The following is a 15,816-nucleotide window of genomic DNA, read 5'->3' as shown; positions in this document are numbered from 1 at the left end:
AATTTTCTAACCCTAATGTGAGATTTTCCAACCTGAATGTCTCAAATAATTTTACAAATGACTACTCTTCACATTTACAACCACAAACTCAAAGCTAATATTACTGATTGGCCTATCTCATGTAAACACTTCCAAGGAAACCATTCATTTTCCAATTCTTCGAAGTTTACGTGTGGAAATGACAATGTAAAAGAATTCAAGGTGGCCTTGGGACTGAGAACACATTCATGCAAATTTGTTTTATGTTCCGTTTGTTGTGGAGAGCTAGAAAGCTGAAGATACTTGTATTATTCTAAAATTTTCGTTAGTGACATGCTAGTATCTGCCCTCATGGCCAGAGAAAAATATTGAAAATATTTGATAGATGAAGGCAAAGGCCAAATACATTATTTCAAGCATCTGCTTAATGGGAGGTGAAGATTCAGAGTTAAAGTGCAGAGTATCCAGGATGCTCATTAGAAAACTCCAGGGCCTTCCTGTCAATCAGATAATAATTAGACAGTTTAGAGCCTAACACTTAACCTGGGAAATCTTAATGATCTCAGGTCCAACATCACCTATTCAAAACTGACTCTGGCTTCTTCAATCTAAATTACGTGTCCCCAGGACCCCTAACTGTTTTCTCATAGTATTCTGTAGTTCCCCCCGAAGTATTGCTATTAAATATCTGCTTGTATGTACCATTTAATGTCAGTCTTCTCCATGCACCACAAGCCACACGAGGGCAGAGACGGGCTCTGTTTTTATCACTGCTCTACATCCAGCATCCAGGACAGTGGAAGCGCTATGCACGTGTTGGTGAATTAATGAATGGACACTTCTGCACTCTAAAATAGAATTTCTATTCCAATTTCTTTACTTCCTTGTCCTTGTCAAGCAGCATGATCTAATTTGAAATTGGCTACAGTGAGCAGGAGAACTGCTCTCCTTTGTTTAACTTCCTAAGAAAACCTTAGGCAAATGATGTAGCCTCTCTTGACCCCAGGGAAAGGAAGGAGAACAGGAGGGGAAACGCAGTGCCAGACCTGTCTAAAGAGAGAGGCTTTCAAAGTCCCATCCAGGTATGAGGTATGATTCGTGAATTGTGATCATATTCATGATCAGAGAGTATGACCTTTTCCCTCTAGAGTCTAGGACATACAATTCTGACACTGGATTGATGCAGCATATTGGGAGGCAGCGAAAAGAGCAGGGCCTGGAGTCCTGGGTTTCAATTTCGGTCTTTGAAAGTATGTGACCTTGGGCACATTAGTTAGCCTCTCTCTGCCTCGATTTCCTTACAACTAAAATATTAATTTGACCTCCATCATAGTTATTGGGAGAGTTAAATGTGATAATACACAACAAGCATGTATATCACTTGGAGCCTCACACAAGGGAGCATTCCATACATTGAATTTATCATTAATACAATAAATAAGAACAAAATATTCCCATAGGGCCAGTTTTCCTAAAAAGTGGAAATAGTACCATCTTCAAAATGCTTGTCAGAAAACCCATAAAGACAATAAAAAAATAAATGGAACAGTTTACTACTTTCTGAGGTGGTTTCTTCAGATCTGCTTTGACAGATCATGATGCTCTGGACAAAGGGAACTGGATGACAACCGAATGGGGCGCCTGTGCAAATGCAAACCAATCCCTGGAGAGGCGGCTCTGTACATAACACGGGCATCCCCTACCTGGACCAGCTGTAGCAGGTAATTCAGAACATCATCGTCCTCCAGGCTCTCCAGTTTCTGAACTGCAATGGCTCTTACGTTTTCATCTGAAAAGTTGCAGTCCAGGAGTTGCATTGTCAGCCCAACATCCAAAGCACTTTGATCCCAGACCTCCCTTCTGGCTAACAATTGGTATGTTTTAGCCACCATTTCTTGCTGTCCCCATTTCACTGAGCTAAACAGCTTGGGATACGCTTTTGGATGCTTCAGGCTTTCATATCTGAAATGCCAGAGCAATTCTTTGTCTTCAGCTGTGAGAGGGTTAAGTGGGTCGGTGGCTATGATCGCCTCCAGCTGCTTCCGAAGCTGGTTGGGCATTTCCGCCCGAACCCGGTCCCCTTCGGGGTCAGAGGTGGGCCGATGCTTAGGCAAGGCTATTGGGTGACAGTAATTGTCCAGGAGAATGCAGATGGACATGGAGCTGTCCTTGTCTGGGTTGGTTGCAGACGTGAGCTTGTCAGCGTTGAAGCTCCCTTGGTCTTCCCCCTTCCCGGATATCTGCCACATGTGGAGCACGTATTCGCCGTGGCGCAGGAGGAACCGGTGGTCGATGAGCAGCAGGTTCACGTAATAGAGAAGCTGAGCTTTGCCTCTGGACTCGGGACTGGGCGCCTCTGCGGAGGCCTTCCCAGAGAGCGCTGGAGCTTTGCCGCAGTAGATCTGGAGGTTCAGCAGAGCCCCTTTGGGTAAGTCTTTGATTTTGATGCTGAACTCCAGCCACACGTTCCAGAGCACCTCCTCCGTGAAGGGTTTGGGGCTGGTTCTCCTCTGGCAAAGCACCTGCTGCCCGTGCTGGATGTTCGCCTCCACAAACACCGTGAGGTCAGCGTTCCGGGGCAGCACCGGGATATCAATGCCTCTGATTTTGACCCTGAACTTGCGGTCACAGTCCCACAAGGACACGGTGAACACGCTCTCGTGGTCCTTCCCGTGGATGGTGAGCTGCTCGTGATAGCCGGTGACGCCCGTGCAGTCATCCACCAGCGGCCACTCCTCTTTGCGCACCTCGTCCTGGGCGGGGTCCGGAGGCGTGTCCAGCACCAGGTGGATCTCCTCCCCGTTCTTGAGGCAATGCCTCACCCACTGGAAGTTTTTGAGGGGCGTCTCCCCCACCAGGTACTCATCGCGGCCACAGACGCGCAGCACAAAGTCCTGCTCGCTCTGGCTCTCGGGGATGTCCATCAGAGACTTCTTCTTGGCCATCTTGGTGAAGAAGCTCTGCAGGATGGTGCCCGGGGTGTCATCGGCCGAGACCTTGATGGTCTGGCTGGTGGTGCTGCGGTGAATGACGATGAAGATGCAGTTGTTGGCGATCTTCTTCAGCAGGTATTCCGGGAGCGGCTTGGAGGTCACCCAGGGGTGCATGGCGTAGAGCTTGGGGTCGCGGCCGGCCACCTCCGCCATGCGTGGGGTGACCAGGCGGCGGCGCGTGAACTCGAGCTCGTCGTCGTGCACGTTGCTGACGTCGGTGACGTCATAGCCCATGAGGGCGGTGAGCTGCCGCTGGAAGGCCAGCGTCTCCTCCGAGGGGCAGTGCCGCTGCACCACGTGGATCTGGCCGGGGCTCCTGTGCAGCACCTTCCAGTAGCGCAGGCAGTCCAGCGTCTGCACCACCTGGTACTTGTCGTAGATCTCGTACCACTGGCCCTTCTTCTGGTAGAGCAGCAGGAAGTGGTCGGGGCTGAGCCGCTGGTAGAAGTCGGCCGCCGCGCTCGTCTCCAGCGCGCGGAGCCACACCTGCGCCTTCATCTGCTCCACGTTCCCGTGGCCGGCCACGTGCAGCAGCGCCGTCTCCGGGGTCTTGCTGGTGCGCTGGCTGGTGGGCAGCACGAACTCGATGGGGATGAGCTCCATGGAGGACAGGCTGGCCGCGGAGCCGCGCGGCTTCATCCTCCGGCGCCGGCGGCGGTTGTCCTCTCTCAGAACCACGGGCTGCTCATGGCTGCTCTCCAGCTCCATGCCCTGCACGACCTGGGAGCGGAGAAACAGAGGGCTTTGTCACGGGGAAGGCACTTTCCGGTGCATTTTGCTGTGAGATGGCAGAAGAAGGGGTAGAAGGATGACAGGGACGTGCTTTGGAGCCGGGACCCATGATGCATCCTGATCCCGCCACTTAGGATCTGGTGACTTGAGCTGGTTAACCTCTGAGCCTATTTCCCATCTGTCAAATGGAGTAGTTAATACAGCCGAGGGTGGAGGTGAGAATTAAATAAGGTAATATATATATATATACTTGCTCAGTATGGATGATGGGTTTATGGGGGCTCAGTAATCATTCTCTCTACTATCATTGTGTTTGAGAATTTAATTTGATAAAGGAGCTATGTAAGGCACTCATCCAGCATGGTGTCTGACATATTATCATGACTCAAAGTGGTACCTGTTTTTAAGCACACTGAAAGGCATGGGTGAGTAAAACAGTCCCGTTAAACGATCAGCTCCTAGTTTGCAAGGTGCACTGTGCAATGCTAACACACAGCCTCTTTGAAAACAGGCCTCTGACTTACTTCCTCTTTGTTTGGTCTCACACTTCTTGGGACCCAGACACCTTACCCAGCCTCACGTCATGTTCTCTGTGTTCAAACTTTCTGGTTCAGGAATCTACTCCCTGGTCAACTTCCTGTCTTTCTTTTCATTATTTTTCTTACTAGTTAGGAAAGGTAATATCAGGATCAGTAGTTTCAACCAAGAACATTTGCAGTCATTCAGCATTTTGAATCATGAAATTCTGGTTGTCATTGCTATATTAGGACAGTGTCTTGGGGGAGTCACCCAAGGCAGCACTCTCTTAGTAGTAACATTCAGGTAGTTTTAATTTTGTTGCAGTTCATTCCATCTTCCTCTGTGTTAGACAGTGGAGAAGCCATAGGATGGAAGGTAGGATTTCTGGGCTCCAGTAACCTGCTGTTTAGATCCCAATTCATTATTTAACTTCTTTTTTGCTCTAATATTTTCATCTCTATAACAAGAATTCAAAAGTTTCTTCTCATCAATTTATCCACTTTTGCTGTAAATACAGGATGTCTCAAAAAGTATATACACACTTTAACAGCTGATAGCTCAATTTTGAAAGTGAAGTGTATTTTAATAAACACTGCCTTTATAATTATTCAAAGTGTGTGTATACATTTTTGAGGGACACCCTATATTTAAGGAGTACCTCCCCTGTACAAAGCATTTAAGTATAAATTGGACATACTGCAGTAAGACACACTTCAAATAATGATTGAAATGCTAAAATACTAAGTTGAAATGTAAATAAGGTATTTTTATTTTAATATTTAGCATCACTGTTGTAAGATATTATGTTTTAAATAAGAAACAACTAGTGACACAAAAATGTTTCAGAAAATATCATTTACTCTCTTAAATGACTAATGTTAAGGAGACTCATAACTACTTATTTCTTTAAGAAATAGTGGAGCATTTAACAGACAACCAAAAGAAGAGTTTGATTAAAAGATAAGGAAGACAAATTTGATTAGAGCCAAACTTCTGTTCAAATCTGAGCTTAAAGTTACTTTTAAAGCCAATATCCTCTCTCAAAATATTATGAAGTTCTGCTTAGTAAATGCATGAAACCAACTGTCCCGATTCACTGTCTCTTGCAGCTTAAAACAACCATTATTTGGTCTATAATGTTGCTACATTATAGAATATCTAACAAAGAAGAGAACTGTAAGCTATATCAATACTGACACTTGAAATAAAATAGGTCTGAATTTAGGCAGTGTACAAATACACAGCAATAATTTCAGTCTCAGTGATCCCAAACAGTCTTACAAGATACAAAATGCAGAAGAAAACAGGCAGACTGAATACTCACTGCTCTCCTTCATGGTCGAGGTTATGAAGCGTTCGCCTTTTAGAGAAGACGTTAGAAACACTGACGAGTACAATAATGGCCAGGCATGCACTGGTAAGACTGTGAAGCCTGGCAGGGACAGACTCCGGTGTCCTTCTTCCTCCCAAATAAAAACAAACAAACAAACCAACAAAAAACTGATGCACCTGCAAAGCTATTGCTGGAACCTCGTGGATATCCACTCATATAGGTTGCACTAGACAACGAAACAGAGACCTTCAGGGGTAGTATCGACTCAAGAACCGACAGCAGTTCCAGATAAACATATTCTAGCTGAGAAGGAAGTGTCACTATTCAGAGTCAGACCCAACAAAAGGCAAAAAATAGAAAGGGCAAAAAAATACCTGATAAAGCAGTGGAGGTGATGATGCTGAAGGATCATTTGTTTAGTTTCTGAAAACAATAAATTCGAACCTACCCAGTGTGCCTCTAAACTCTTCCGCTTTTCTGGGTCTCCCTCCGTATCCAGATGCAGAGGAAGTGTTGCAGTTACCAGGAAGGAAGTTTTAACCAAGTTGATTATACGTGTGATTGCTCATTTTAAAAGTGTCACAAATGCATTTCCTGTTAATAGCACAGAGAGTGGAGCATAGCACAGAGAGTGGAGCGTGAGCTGTGTTTACCATATTTTACACTCTTTGAACTAATGTTTTAATAATTGTGAGAGGCTGAAACAAAATTACATAGATCCGAACAAAAAATACACATTCATGAGACATAAACACACGAAATATTTTCTAGCTAGTTCTAAGTAGAACAGGCTTTACAGCCACAACATTATAGAGAAACAGCCTGGTGGGAAGATTTTTAAGAGCCAACTTAAATCCTTTAGTCCTGCAAAGCCCATTCAATTAATTTTCCCTCATGGGAATTCAAATGATCCCTTGTTCATACACTGTACCTGAGGGGTGGGAGAAGAGAAACTAGTGATCTCAGAGACTGAGTTATCAAGCTCAACATTTTCAAAAATGAGGTCTGGAGCTCACTTCCTTAGCTTGGTGAGATAGTTCTCTATTTTTTCAGAGCATGTAGGGTCCAAAAAAATATCACTGGCTGAAATGGAAAGTACAGTGAGTGAGTGTGTGTGTGTGTGTGTGTGTGTGTGTGTGTGTGTGTTGGGGTGGACACTTACTGTGGGCAATTATTGCAGACAAAACAGGAGGTTTTGGGTTTCATGGGAAAATTAGAGAGCTGAGCACTGTCACACAATCAGATAGGTAGTCACTGGAACATGGCTCCTGATTGTCATGAGAGTCAAGAACCCCTGGAAAAGCCATCCTAAATAAATTTTCCCAAGCACACTCAGATCCTGAACCAGTGTTCTCTTTTCTCCATCCCAGGGTTCCTATACCAGAGTTCATCCTCCAACCTGGGTTATCATGGACTCCAGTTGAGCTCCAAGGACAACAGGTAGGATGGCATTGGCCTCATAGGTATATAATGAAAAATTCTCTGAATCACTCTGACATCAAGATAAATGATTGATATGATATATCTCCTTTCACATAAGTCCCTCCGGTTTCAGCTTTCCACAAAGTATACTATAATTGTTGACATCAGCAGTCAAACTATTAAATTCAAAGGCTGTGTCCCCAATATTTAGAGGGAACTTATTAGCACCCCAAAATATATTCCTATGTAGAAATACTCCCTTAGGAGGCTCGCAGCTTGAGAAGTCTCAAAGCTGGCCCTTTTGTTTGGTTCTGAAGGAGGGACCAAAGAATCACACTGCAGGAGCTTGCCAAGATGTGCTTCAGACAGAGAATGTGGGGGGGGCTAATTGGGGTAGGTGGGCTGGATGGGAGTTTGTGGCGAGTAGGGCTGACCACAGAGGGACCATGAGCTTGGCCAGTTCTGTTCTCCAGACAAGTCAATAGATTCTGTCCCTCAACAGATTCTTTCCCCAGCTCAGTAACACCAAGGAGCCAAGTCCCAATCTGACACACCACACACCACACACACACACACACACACACACACACACACACACACACACGTTATTTCAGAAATGCTAGACTTAGTCTCTTGGGTCTCCTTGCTGCTCTAGGAACTACTCAGCTGAGTTGAATTATGCAAAGTTGTCTGTTCTATGACTTAACTTGCAAATACTTCAGGCTTTATTGGTGATTAGAGAATAAAAGTACCCTGCTCTTCCCCAAATCCTAATATAGTCACGAAAATTTGACTACATGTAGTAAATGTTCCAAGGGAGAAACAATGGCCAGTGTCTCCTTCCTCTATGTGGATACTTCCTCCATGGAGAGGAATGCTTTACTATTAGAGCCCCTTTTGTCTCCAGGTTTTTAGGTTAGAAGACCCCTAGAACTCATCAGTATCCTGTTTTATCAATGTGTTTCTCTCTTTTCTTCTTTTGTTCTCTTCTGTAAATCTCCATGCATCTAGTACCATGTTTTTACATCAAGTAGTCATACACTACACTGTATTTGGAAAAAATACAATTAAATAGTCTGACCTTCTATATCACATGCAACTATCACAGGAACGAGAAGATGGAACAGATTAGAAAATAAGAACACAGATGTGTCAATGGTCAATAAACAGATTAAGAATGAATTGTTTGCTATGAGAAAGGATCTTTGTTATGGCCTTCAGAGAGATTGTCTGTGGTCTAGCTGGAGAGATAAGACACATAGATGGAAAAAAAATAAGATGTGCAATATGATAGGCCAAGTGGTTTAAGTATATAATATTTGTTACATACTACAGTGGTTTACTGAAGTAGGTCACTTTGGGTGTAATAACATTTTTTAAAATTATGCAGGAAGAGACCCAGGATTTAAGGCAATAGGGAAAGTCTTTAAGCCAAAAATGTGAACAAACAAACAAACAAACAAACAGACAAAACAGTTCAAGAAATAGTGAATGGATCCATTTACTGAAATGGAAGGTTTGTAAAAGACAGAAGATAAGGAAAAGACATGACATGGAAAGATAGGCATGTGCTTCCCAAACTTATTTCATGTCTCAGCGCATGTAAATAGTAACAACATTTGTATGGCACACTGGGTGCAATGAACTGCCCCCCCTCCCCCATTCATATATTGAAATTCTAACCCCCAATGTAACGGCATAGTAAGTAGGGCCTTTGGGAGATAACTAGGTCATGAGGGTGGAGCCCTCGTGAATGAGATTCATGTCTTCATAAAAGGGACCTCAGAGAGCTCCCTGGCCCTCTTCCTGCCACGCTGAGGGTACAGATGTAGCTGTCTGCAATCCAGAAGAGGGCCCTCACTGGAACCTGACCTTGCCTGTACCCTGATCTCAGACTTCCAGTCTTCAGAACTAGGAGAAATAAATTCCTGTTGTTTATATGTCATTCAGTCTGTGGCACTTTGTTATAGCAGCCGAACTCACTATGACACTGGGGTAAAGTGAAGAATCTCCTTAAAGCTCGAGATAATGTCTGCATCCCCAAGGGCCCTGAACCCCTTTGGGGCACATTGGTTGGGAAGCTGTACTATTGGTTATTGCTCCTGGTTAGGGTAGCAGTCTAAGTCATGTGTGTATCTCAGCTTGAAAAGCACTAGAATCCATCTTGTCATGTATTTTTTTAGTTCAGTCTCAGACAGCTTATACAATGTGAGTAAAAAGACTAAAAGGCATTTTAATCTACTCCCACAGTTTGGTTGACCTTCATACCTCGCTTTGTTGTCTGGACATGAATGCCAGTCTTTAGGAAGCTTTTTGGTCTGTATCTGGTCTGATGAAAGAGAAGCATCCTGGTACTGTAGAATATCTAGCAATCATCAGACCTGGGTTTACTTCTGCTCATTCTCTGGGCCTAATATATATGCTAATTCATCTCTTTCAGCTTCCTAATCTACCAAAGGGGAACAACTACCCTACTTATCTCACAGGAAGTTGTCATAAATCTCCCATTTTTAATGAAAAGTAAACTCATCTAACTATTCTCTATGCAAGTTGTTGTGTTGGATATGCTAGAGGACGTGCAATCCCGGGTGTCACATACCAACACAACGTTCAGAGGAGAAGAGGCATGTCAGCCTGTATGTTTCTTTTTCAGAGAAAGGAAAACTTTCGCAGAAGCCTTCTGGGCCCTCTCATATCTCTGGCCAGAAGTGGGACAATGCCCATCTATCTCTCAGCCAATTACTGGGAAGGGGAAAGAATTACATGAATGGTTTGAGCTCATCGGGATCTTCCCTGTTGAGTTCCTGGATGGCAGAAAAGGGTGGACACCAGAACAAAACTTTGTTTGATACAGCAGCGTAAACACTTCACAACTTTCTGGAAAAAAGTTTTTCCTATAAATTGATTTATAAATATCTAAATTCCTTAGCATGACACAAACAGACCCTTTATGATCTATTCCATATGGTCTATCCTTAACTCTTAGCCTCACCCTCCAAATTGCTTCCATGTTTGAATTGAACTGATTTCTGCTCTCACAGTTGCTGTGCTCTCCACACCTCCGTGTCACCACGTGCTGCGTCCTCTGCTCCATCTCTTCCCCTTATTCTTTTCTCTCCTCTTGCTCCCCCATTCCCTCCTCCCTCCGCCATTTGAGCAACCCCTCTTCTACTCACTTTGCGTAACCTCCTCTGGGAGGGCTTTCTGCTTTAGGGAAGCACAGGGTTAGGGGAAGCTTTCCTGCATTAGTCACCACCACCACCAAGAGCAAACTCTCCCATAGCACTAGCTGTGTGCCTTACGTTGTCCTAAGCACTTTAATACATTCATTTACTTAATCCTTGCAACATCCCAAGGAGAGGGGCACTATTATTATGCCCGTTTACAGATGATGAAAGTAAGGCACCAAGAAGTCAAGTGGCTTGCCCCAGGTCCCACTGCTGGTAAGTGGTCATTGTCATAGCCCTTCTCCCAGGGGAGACTAGCTGTTTACGCTTCCTCCTCCTCCAGCCTGTGAGCCCTTGGGGACAGTGACTGCTCTATTCATCACTGAATTCCCCAAGGCCTAACACGGTATTTGCCACATACAAGGCAAGGGCCTCAATAAACATTTGTGAAAAGGATCGTTTGTATGGAATATCTCTTTTTTTTTTTTTTTTGAAAGTCAGTTAGTTGCATTTACAGGAAGCAGTGGGAATATTGGCTGATACTCCTGAAGGCCCAGATCAACCCAAACCCAGGCATCCCTTCTTTCCCATCTAACCACCAAAACCAAAGCCCTGCAATCTGCTGCCTCCTGAAACCTTAGAATAGGAAACTTGGAAGGGAAGTGGTGTGCAGTGTGGAACGTGGGAAGGAACCCAGTTTGATTAGCATTATAATAAACTATGTAAGGAACAAAGACTGTACCACAAGCTTGTGATCAAGAACTCTCCCATATAATCGATACACAGACTCATCTCTGGGACCTTGTTTTTAGAATGATTGGCAGACTATCAAGTATTTTTATCTAACTATCTACTTACACAGCTACCTAATCAGCTACCTCTCTCTATCTACCTCTTACACACATACCATAATACTGACAAAACTGTTGAAATAGTGAGTTTCCAAATCAAAGATGGAATTCATCCGTGAGATTTTTCCTGTTCAAGGGCATTGCAGAGGGTCCTAAGAGAGAGGGAACCTTAGACCTCTTGAATGGAGCCTGCTCTCACAGCCTTGGTCCTGAGGCCCTGGGGCGACATCAGAATAGAAGCTGCCTCTTAAGTCTTTACATGGAACATTGTTCTTTCCAAAGCCCTGGGATCTTGTCTTAGAGTCTGACAGGAATCACATCCCACTGGAAGGGAGCCAAGAGGATTCCCTGCCTCTGCAAGTCAGAAAAAGGGCGCAGGAGTGTTGAGTGGAGATAGGTAGGGGCACGGGGTGCTGGCCCTGAGCCCAGCTCTTCCCTTGCTCCAGAAGCAGCGAGGCCACAGCCTGCAGGGCTTTCTTTTGTGGCTTGAGGGAACCTTGCCAGAGGCACCCGGGCCTCCTGGAAGGCTGTCCACGAGGGCCAGGGGAAGTGTGTGTGGCGGGTGGGGGTCTCAATGGGCTCTGAGGGAGGGCTGGACCAGTGGCTTGGGTCTAGGGCTGTACCCACCTTGCTCTGTACCTAGGAGGAATTTTCTTCTGCTCCAAAGCTGCAATACCCATTTCATAGGTCCTCTTTTTTTAAAAAAAATTAGTTGACATACAATATTATATTAGTTTCCAGCATACAACATAGTGATTTGACATACTCCTTACCATGTGATCACCACAATAAGTCTTGTAACCATCTGTCACCATACAAAGTTATTACAATAATACTGACTTCCCTATGTTGTACATTACATCTCCATGACTTTTCTTTCTTTTTTTATATATATAACTGGAGGTTTGTAACTCTTACGCCCCTTCACCTGAGAATTTTCTGCAGATAGGATGTGTCTCAGTGAAGGCAAGTGCCTCTGGAGTCTGCCCCACCCCTTGCCCAGGCAAGAAGCATTCTGTGGCAGTTTCTAAACAATTAGGAACAGGGTGAGAGTAAAGATGGAGCTAGAGTACATCTATAGAGCTGGACTTTCTTTTTTTAGATTAACAGCTCTATTGAAGTATACATTACATACCATCCCCTTCAGTTTTTGTTTTGTTTTTAAATCTTCATCCGAGGATATTTTTTCCATTGATTTTTTTTTAGAGAGAGTGGAAGGAAGAGAGAGAGACAGAGAGAAACACCGATGTGAGAGAGACCCATCGGTTGGTTGCCTCCTGCATACCCCTGACCAGAGCTGAGAGCCTGCAACCGAGGTACCTGTCCTTGACCGGAATTGAACTTGGGACCCTTCAGTCTGCAGGCTGATGCTGTGCCCATTGAGCCAAACCGGCTAGGGCCCCTTCAGTTTTAACCTGTCACAGAGTTCTTTGAGGCACATGCAGAAGTCCTAATGTATTCCTCAGGGTATACTGTGTTAATCACCAGAACAAAATTTCAGTGATTTATATCTTTCTTATATCACAGTCCCAAACTGGTTGGGTGGGGTGGCACTGTTTTAAGCATTTATTCAGGATCCAGTTCCTTCCAACTAGTGGTTCAGCTCTCCCCGTGGGCCTTGAGTCCTCCAAGGCTGGCTGGGAAATGAGCCTATCTGTGTGTCCAGAGGGAAACGAAAATAGTTCCGCAAAAGCCTTAGTATTATGTTTGCCACAACGTGTTAGAGATGATAGGGCTCTGATGAGCATGATAAAATTTAAGTGCCATTTTATATCTAATTTCATGCGTTATGAATTATTTCTATCATGAGACACTTAGAATATGGCCTGTCAACCTTACGCAGTCATAGACATTGTGCTTATATCTTGTTTCTGTGGCGGTTAGTGGGTTTTACAAAACCAGAAACTGGCAGTCCTCCCTGCTGACTACTCCAAACTCCTCTATAGTAATGCAGTTCTTCCTTCACTTGCTGAGAAATTCTCTTCTAATCAGACAAAGCAATATTCCAGAGAATACACATAAGAGAATGGAGAGAAATAGTAAAAAGCTAAAGAATTGCACACTGTGAAGGCCTACCAAAACATTTTTTTGGGGGGCTGGATTCAGTGAACTTTATTGATTATGCATGTCAAGGTAGGGCTCCCTAAACCCCTCCCCTTCTTCAGGGGATCTGGTATGGAAACTGTGGAGATAGTTTCCAACTAGTGGATTCTCCCTCAGTGTGTTGGGGGATCAGTTTGGAGCAAGGACTCCCCAGCAGCTGTGGGCTTCTCTTCTTCTTGCTAAGGATGGGGGTCCAGTGGGCTCTTACTCTTTGGAGGCCATGTGGACCATGAGGTCCACCACCCTGTTGCTGTAGTCAAATTCATTGTCATACCAGGAAATGAACTTGACAAAGGGGTCATTGAAGGCAATGCCAGCCCCAGCATTGAAGTGGAGGAGTGGGTGTCACTGTTAAAGTCGCAGGAGACAACTGGTCCTCAGTATAGCTCAGGATGCCCTTGAGGGGGCCCTCTGATGCCTGCTTCACTGCCTTCTTGCTGTCATCATATTTGGCAGCTTTCTCCAGGTGACAGGGCAGATCCATAACCCACACATTGGCGGTGGGGACATGGAAGGCAATGCCAGTGAGCTTCCCGTTCAGCTCAGGGATGACTTTGCTCACAGCCTTGGCAGCATCAGTAGAAGCAGAAATGATGTTCTGGGCAGCCCCTTGGTCATCATGCCACAGCTTTCCAGAGGGGCTATCCATGGTCTTCTGGGTGGCAGTGATGGCATGGACTGTGGTCATGAGTCCCTCCATGATGCCAAAGTTAAAATGGATGACTTTGCTCAGAGAAAGAGCAAACATTTTATCTGTTTGAGGTATACAATTACAGAAAATAATAGATAATTTCTTTTTCAAGCAATTTTTAAATGAGGTATAATTTTCAGAGTTTTAGATTTTAGTAAAAATAATCTTTTTTCTTTTCTCATAAAAATTGTTCCTCTTTCCCTGCAGGGATTTTGTGTGGCTTTTCTTAGAACTGCCTCCCTCTTAATGATATTAAAATAACTGGGATTAATGCCAGATGATCTTTTTCTCCTTTTGTTTCCTTAGTTCTGCTTTAAAAATTCTATGATTATCACATTTTAAAAAATTTAATTTAATTATCACATTTAAATTGCAGTATTAGTGTATTTGCCACCACGGCCAAGATTCACTGTGATATACCCTCTGCCCCAATATGAATAAGTGAATAAAGATGACAGCAACATTAATGGGAGACAGTAGGTTATGAGTCTTTCCTCTTTTGCTGTACATGTTGCTCCAGATGGTGATGTTAATGATGATAATGATGACGATGTTGATGCTTTTTCTTTTCCTCTTTCTCCTCTTTCTTCTTCCACCTCTTCTTTTCTTCTCTCCTCCCCTCTCTCCTTTTCCATGTGTATTTATGCAATCTTGGTGGCTTCCCCAAATGGCAGACTCAAAGGATTGACTGTTAGATGGCTGCTATGGGGAGTGCGATGCCATGTGGACTTGAAGATTGCAACTTTAGAAACTGAAATGTAGAAGTGAACGGACTTGGAATGGAAGGTTCCACGTCTCAGTTTATGTTCCTCTAACACAGCAGTCTCTAAAAATGAGACCATAAATTCTAGAACATTGCAGTTCCAAGAAAGAAACTCAGAAACCTTTGAGGTCAGTCATTTATCTGTGGAGGCTGCTGGCAAGGGGGCGGGCAGTGGTGGAGTGATAGCATCTGGTTCCTTCTCATGCTTTAATCTGAGTGGCTCTACTTTAATCTGGTTTATGTTTTGGGCTGCTTACGATGGAAAACCACTCCATAAGACCAGTATAGTCATTTTACAGTTGAACAAACCGAAGCCCCAGTTCTGTTAGGTTTTCACATCACAGGCAATAGAAAGCCTTTGAATACTCTTGAACTTGGGCAACATGGAATCATACAAAACATTCACATGGCAAGAAATAACTGAAGCAGAAAGAGATGGGGAATAGGAGGACCATAAAGGAGCCATTTCACTCCCCATGTTGCGGTGCAGGCCAATGTCAGATGCTGCCTGTGACCAGCCAGGGACTACCTGTTAGGAGCTATAAAGAGATCTGCGGTTGGTAGTTGCCTGCGTTGGACATGGGTACATGTGGGAGAGGCCACCCTGCAAAAAAGTGAGGCTGGCTGCCACCAGAATTGAACCTGGGGAAAGTCAATAAAAGGCACAAGGCACCCCAAGATCTGCTGTTGCCTGTAAGGCTCAGCTGCTGAAAGTCTTGGGTGGTACGTGAGTGGGGTGACACAGCATCTCAGGGAGTCACCAGAGTGAGTGGGGTGAGTTGTGTTTACCAGGCGAATGCAGTTTCAGATTTGGTGTCAGTGCTGAGCCTGAGACCACTCTGCCAAAGTCACGGTGTACACTGAGGCCAGCTGGCAGCTGCCTGGGGCCTGTGTACCGCTTGGTGGGGTGGGATCCTAGTGTGGAGTTCACCAGACTAATGCAGATTCAGATCTGGCCATGCGTGTGTGCGTGTGTGCGTGTGTGCGTGTGCGTGCGTGTGTGTGTGTGTGTGTGTGTGTGTGTGTGTCGGGCGGGGAGTTCAACACAGTAAAGATGTTGACTGGTGACTGCCTGCATTGGCAGAGGGCTCAACAGTGAGACCCTGGTGGCCATCCCTCCAGCCTTCATCCTGAAGCCACACAACTCAGTTTCTCCCTGTATGTCTGGCAGCTTCTGAGCCTCTGTCTCTCAGCAGGAGCTCATGGTGAGTACCTACTAGGAAGAGTAAGTGCATGGGCCCTTTAAGAGGTTGCCTGGGTTTT

The 15,816-nt window shown here is 44.8% G+C and overlaps 1 protein-coding gene and 1 pseudogene across 1 annotated transcript in view; both read right to left on the bottom strand.

Annotated features, from left to right (window-relative positions):
• The window catches only part of PIK3CG (phosphatidylinositol-4,5-bisphosphate 3-kinase catalytic subunit gamma), a 33,172-nt gene extending 29,480 nt beyond the window's left edge, over nucleotides 1-3,692 (bottom strand). Inside the window, exon 1 of the mRNA XM_008150012.3 lies at nucleotides 1,683-3,692. Within this exon, the coding sequence (XP_008148234.2) occupies nucleotides 1,683-3,680 (1,998 nt within the window). The 5' untranslated portion in view covers nucleotides 3,681-3,692. The remainder of the gene's footprint in view (nucleotides 1-1,682) is intronic.
• Nucleotides 3,693-13,303: 9,611 nt separating this feature from the next.
• On the bottom strand, nucleotides 13,304-13,826 carry LOC103294950 (glyceraldehyde-3-phosphate dehydrogenase-like; annotated as a pseudogene).
• Nucleotides 13,827-15,816: the final 1,990 nt, after the last annotated feature.

The sequence above is a fragment of the Eptesicus fuscus genome, chromosome 14 (genome assembly GCF_027574615.1).
Source record: "Eptesicus fuscus isolate TK198812 chromosome 14, DD_ASM_mEF_20220401, whole genome shotgun sequence".
In the NCBI taxonomy this organism is placed as follows: domain Eukaryota; kingdom Metazoa; phylum Chordata; class Mammalia; order Chiroptera; family Vespertilionidae; genus Eptesicus; species Eptesicus fuscus.
The sequence above is the reverse complement of the archived record's forward strand: the minus strand, read 5'-3'. Positions and strand labels throughout refer to the sequence as shown.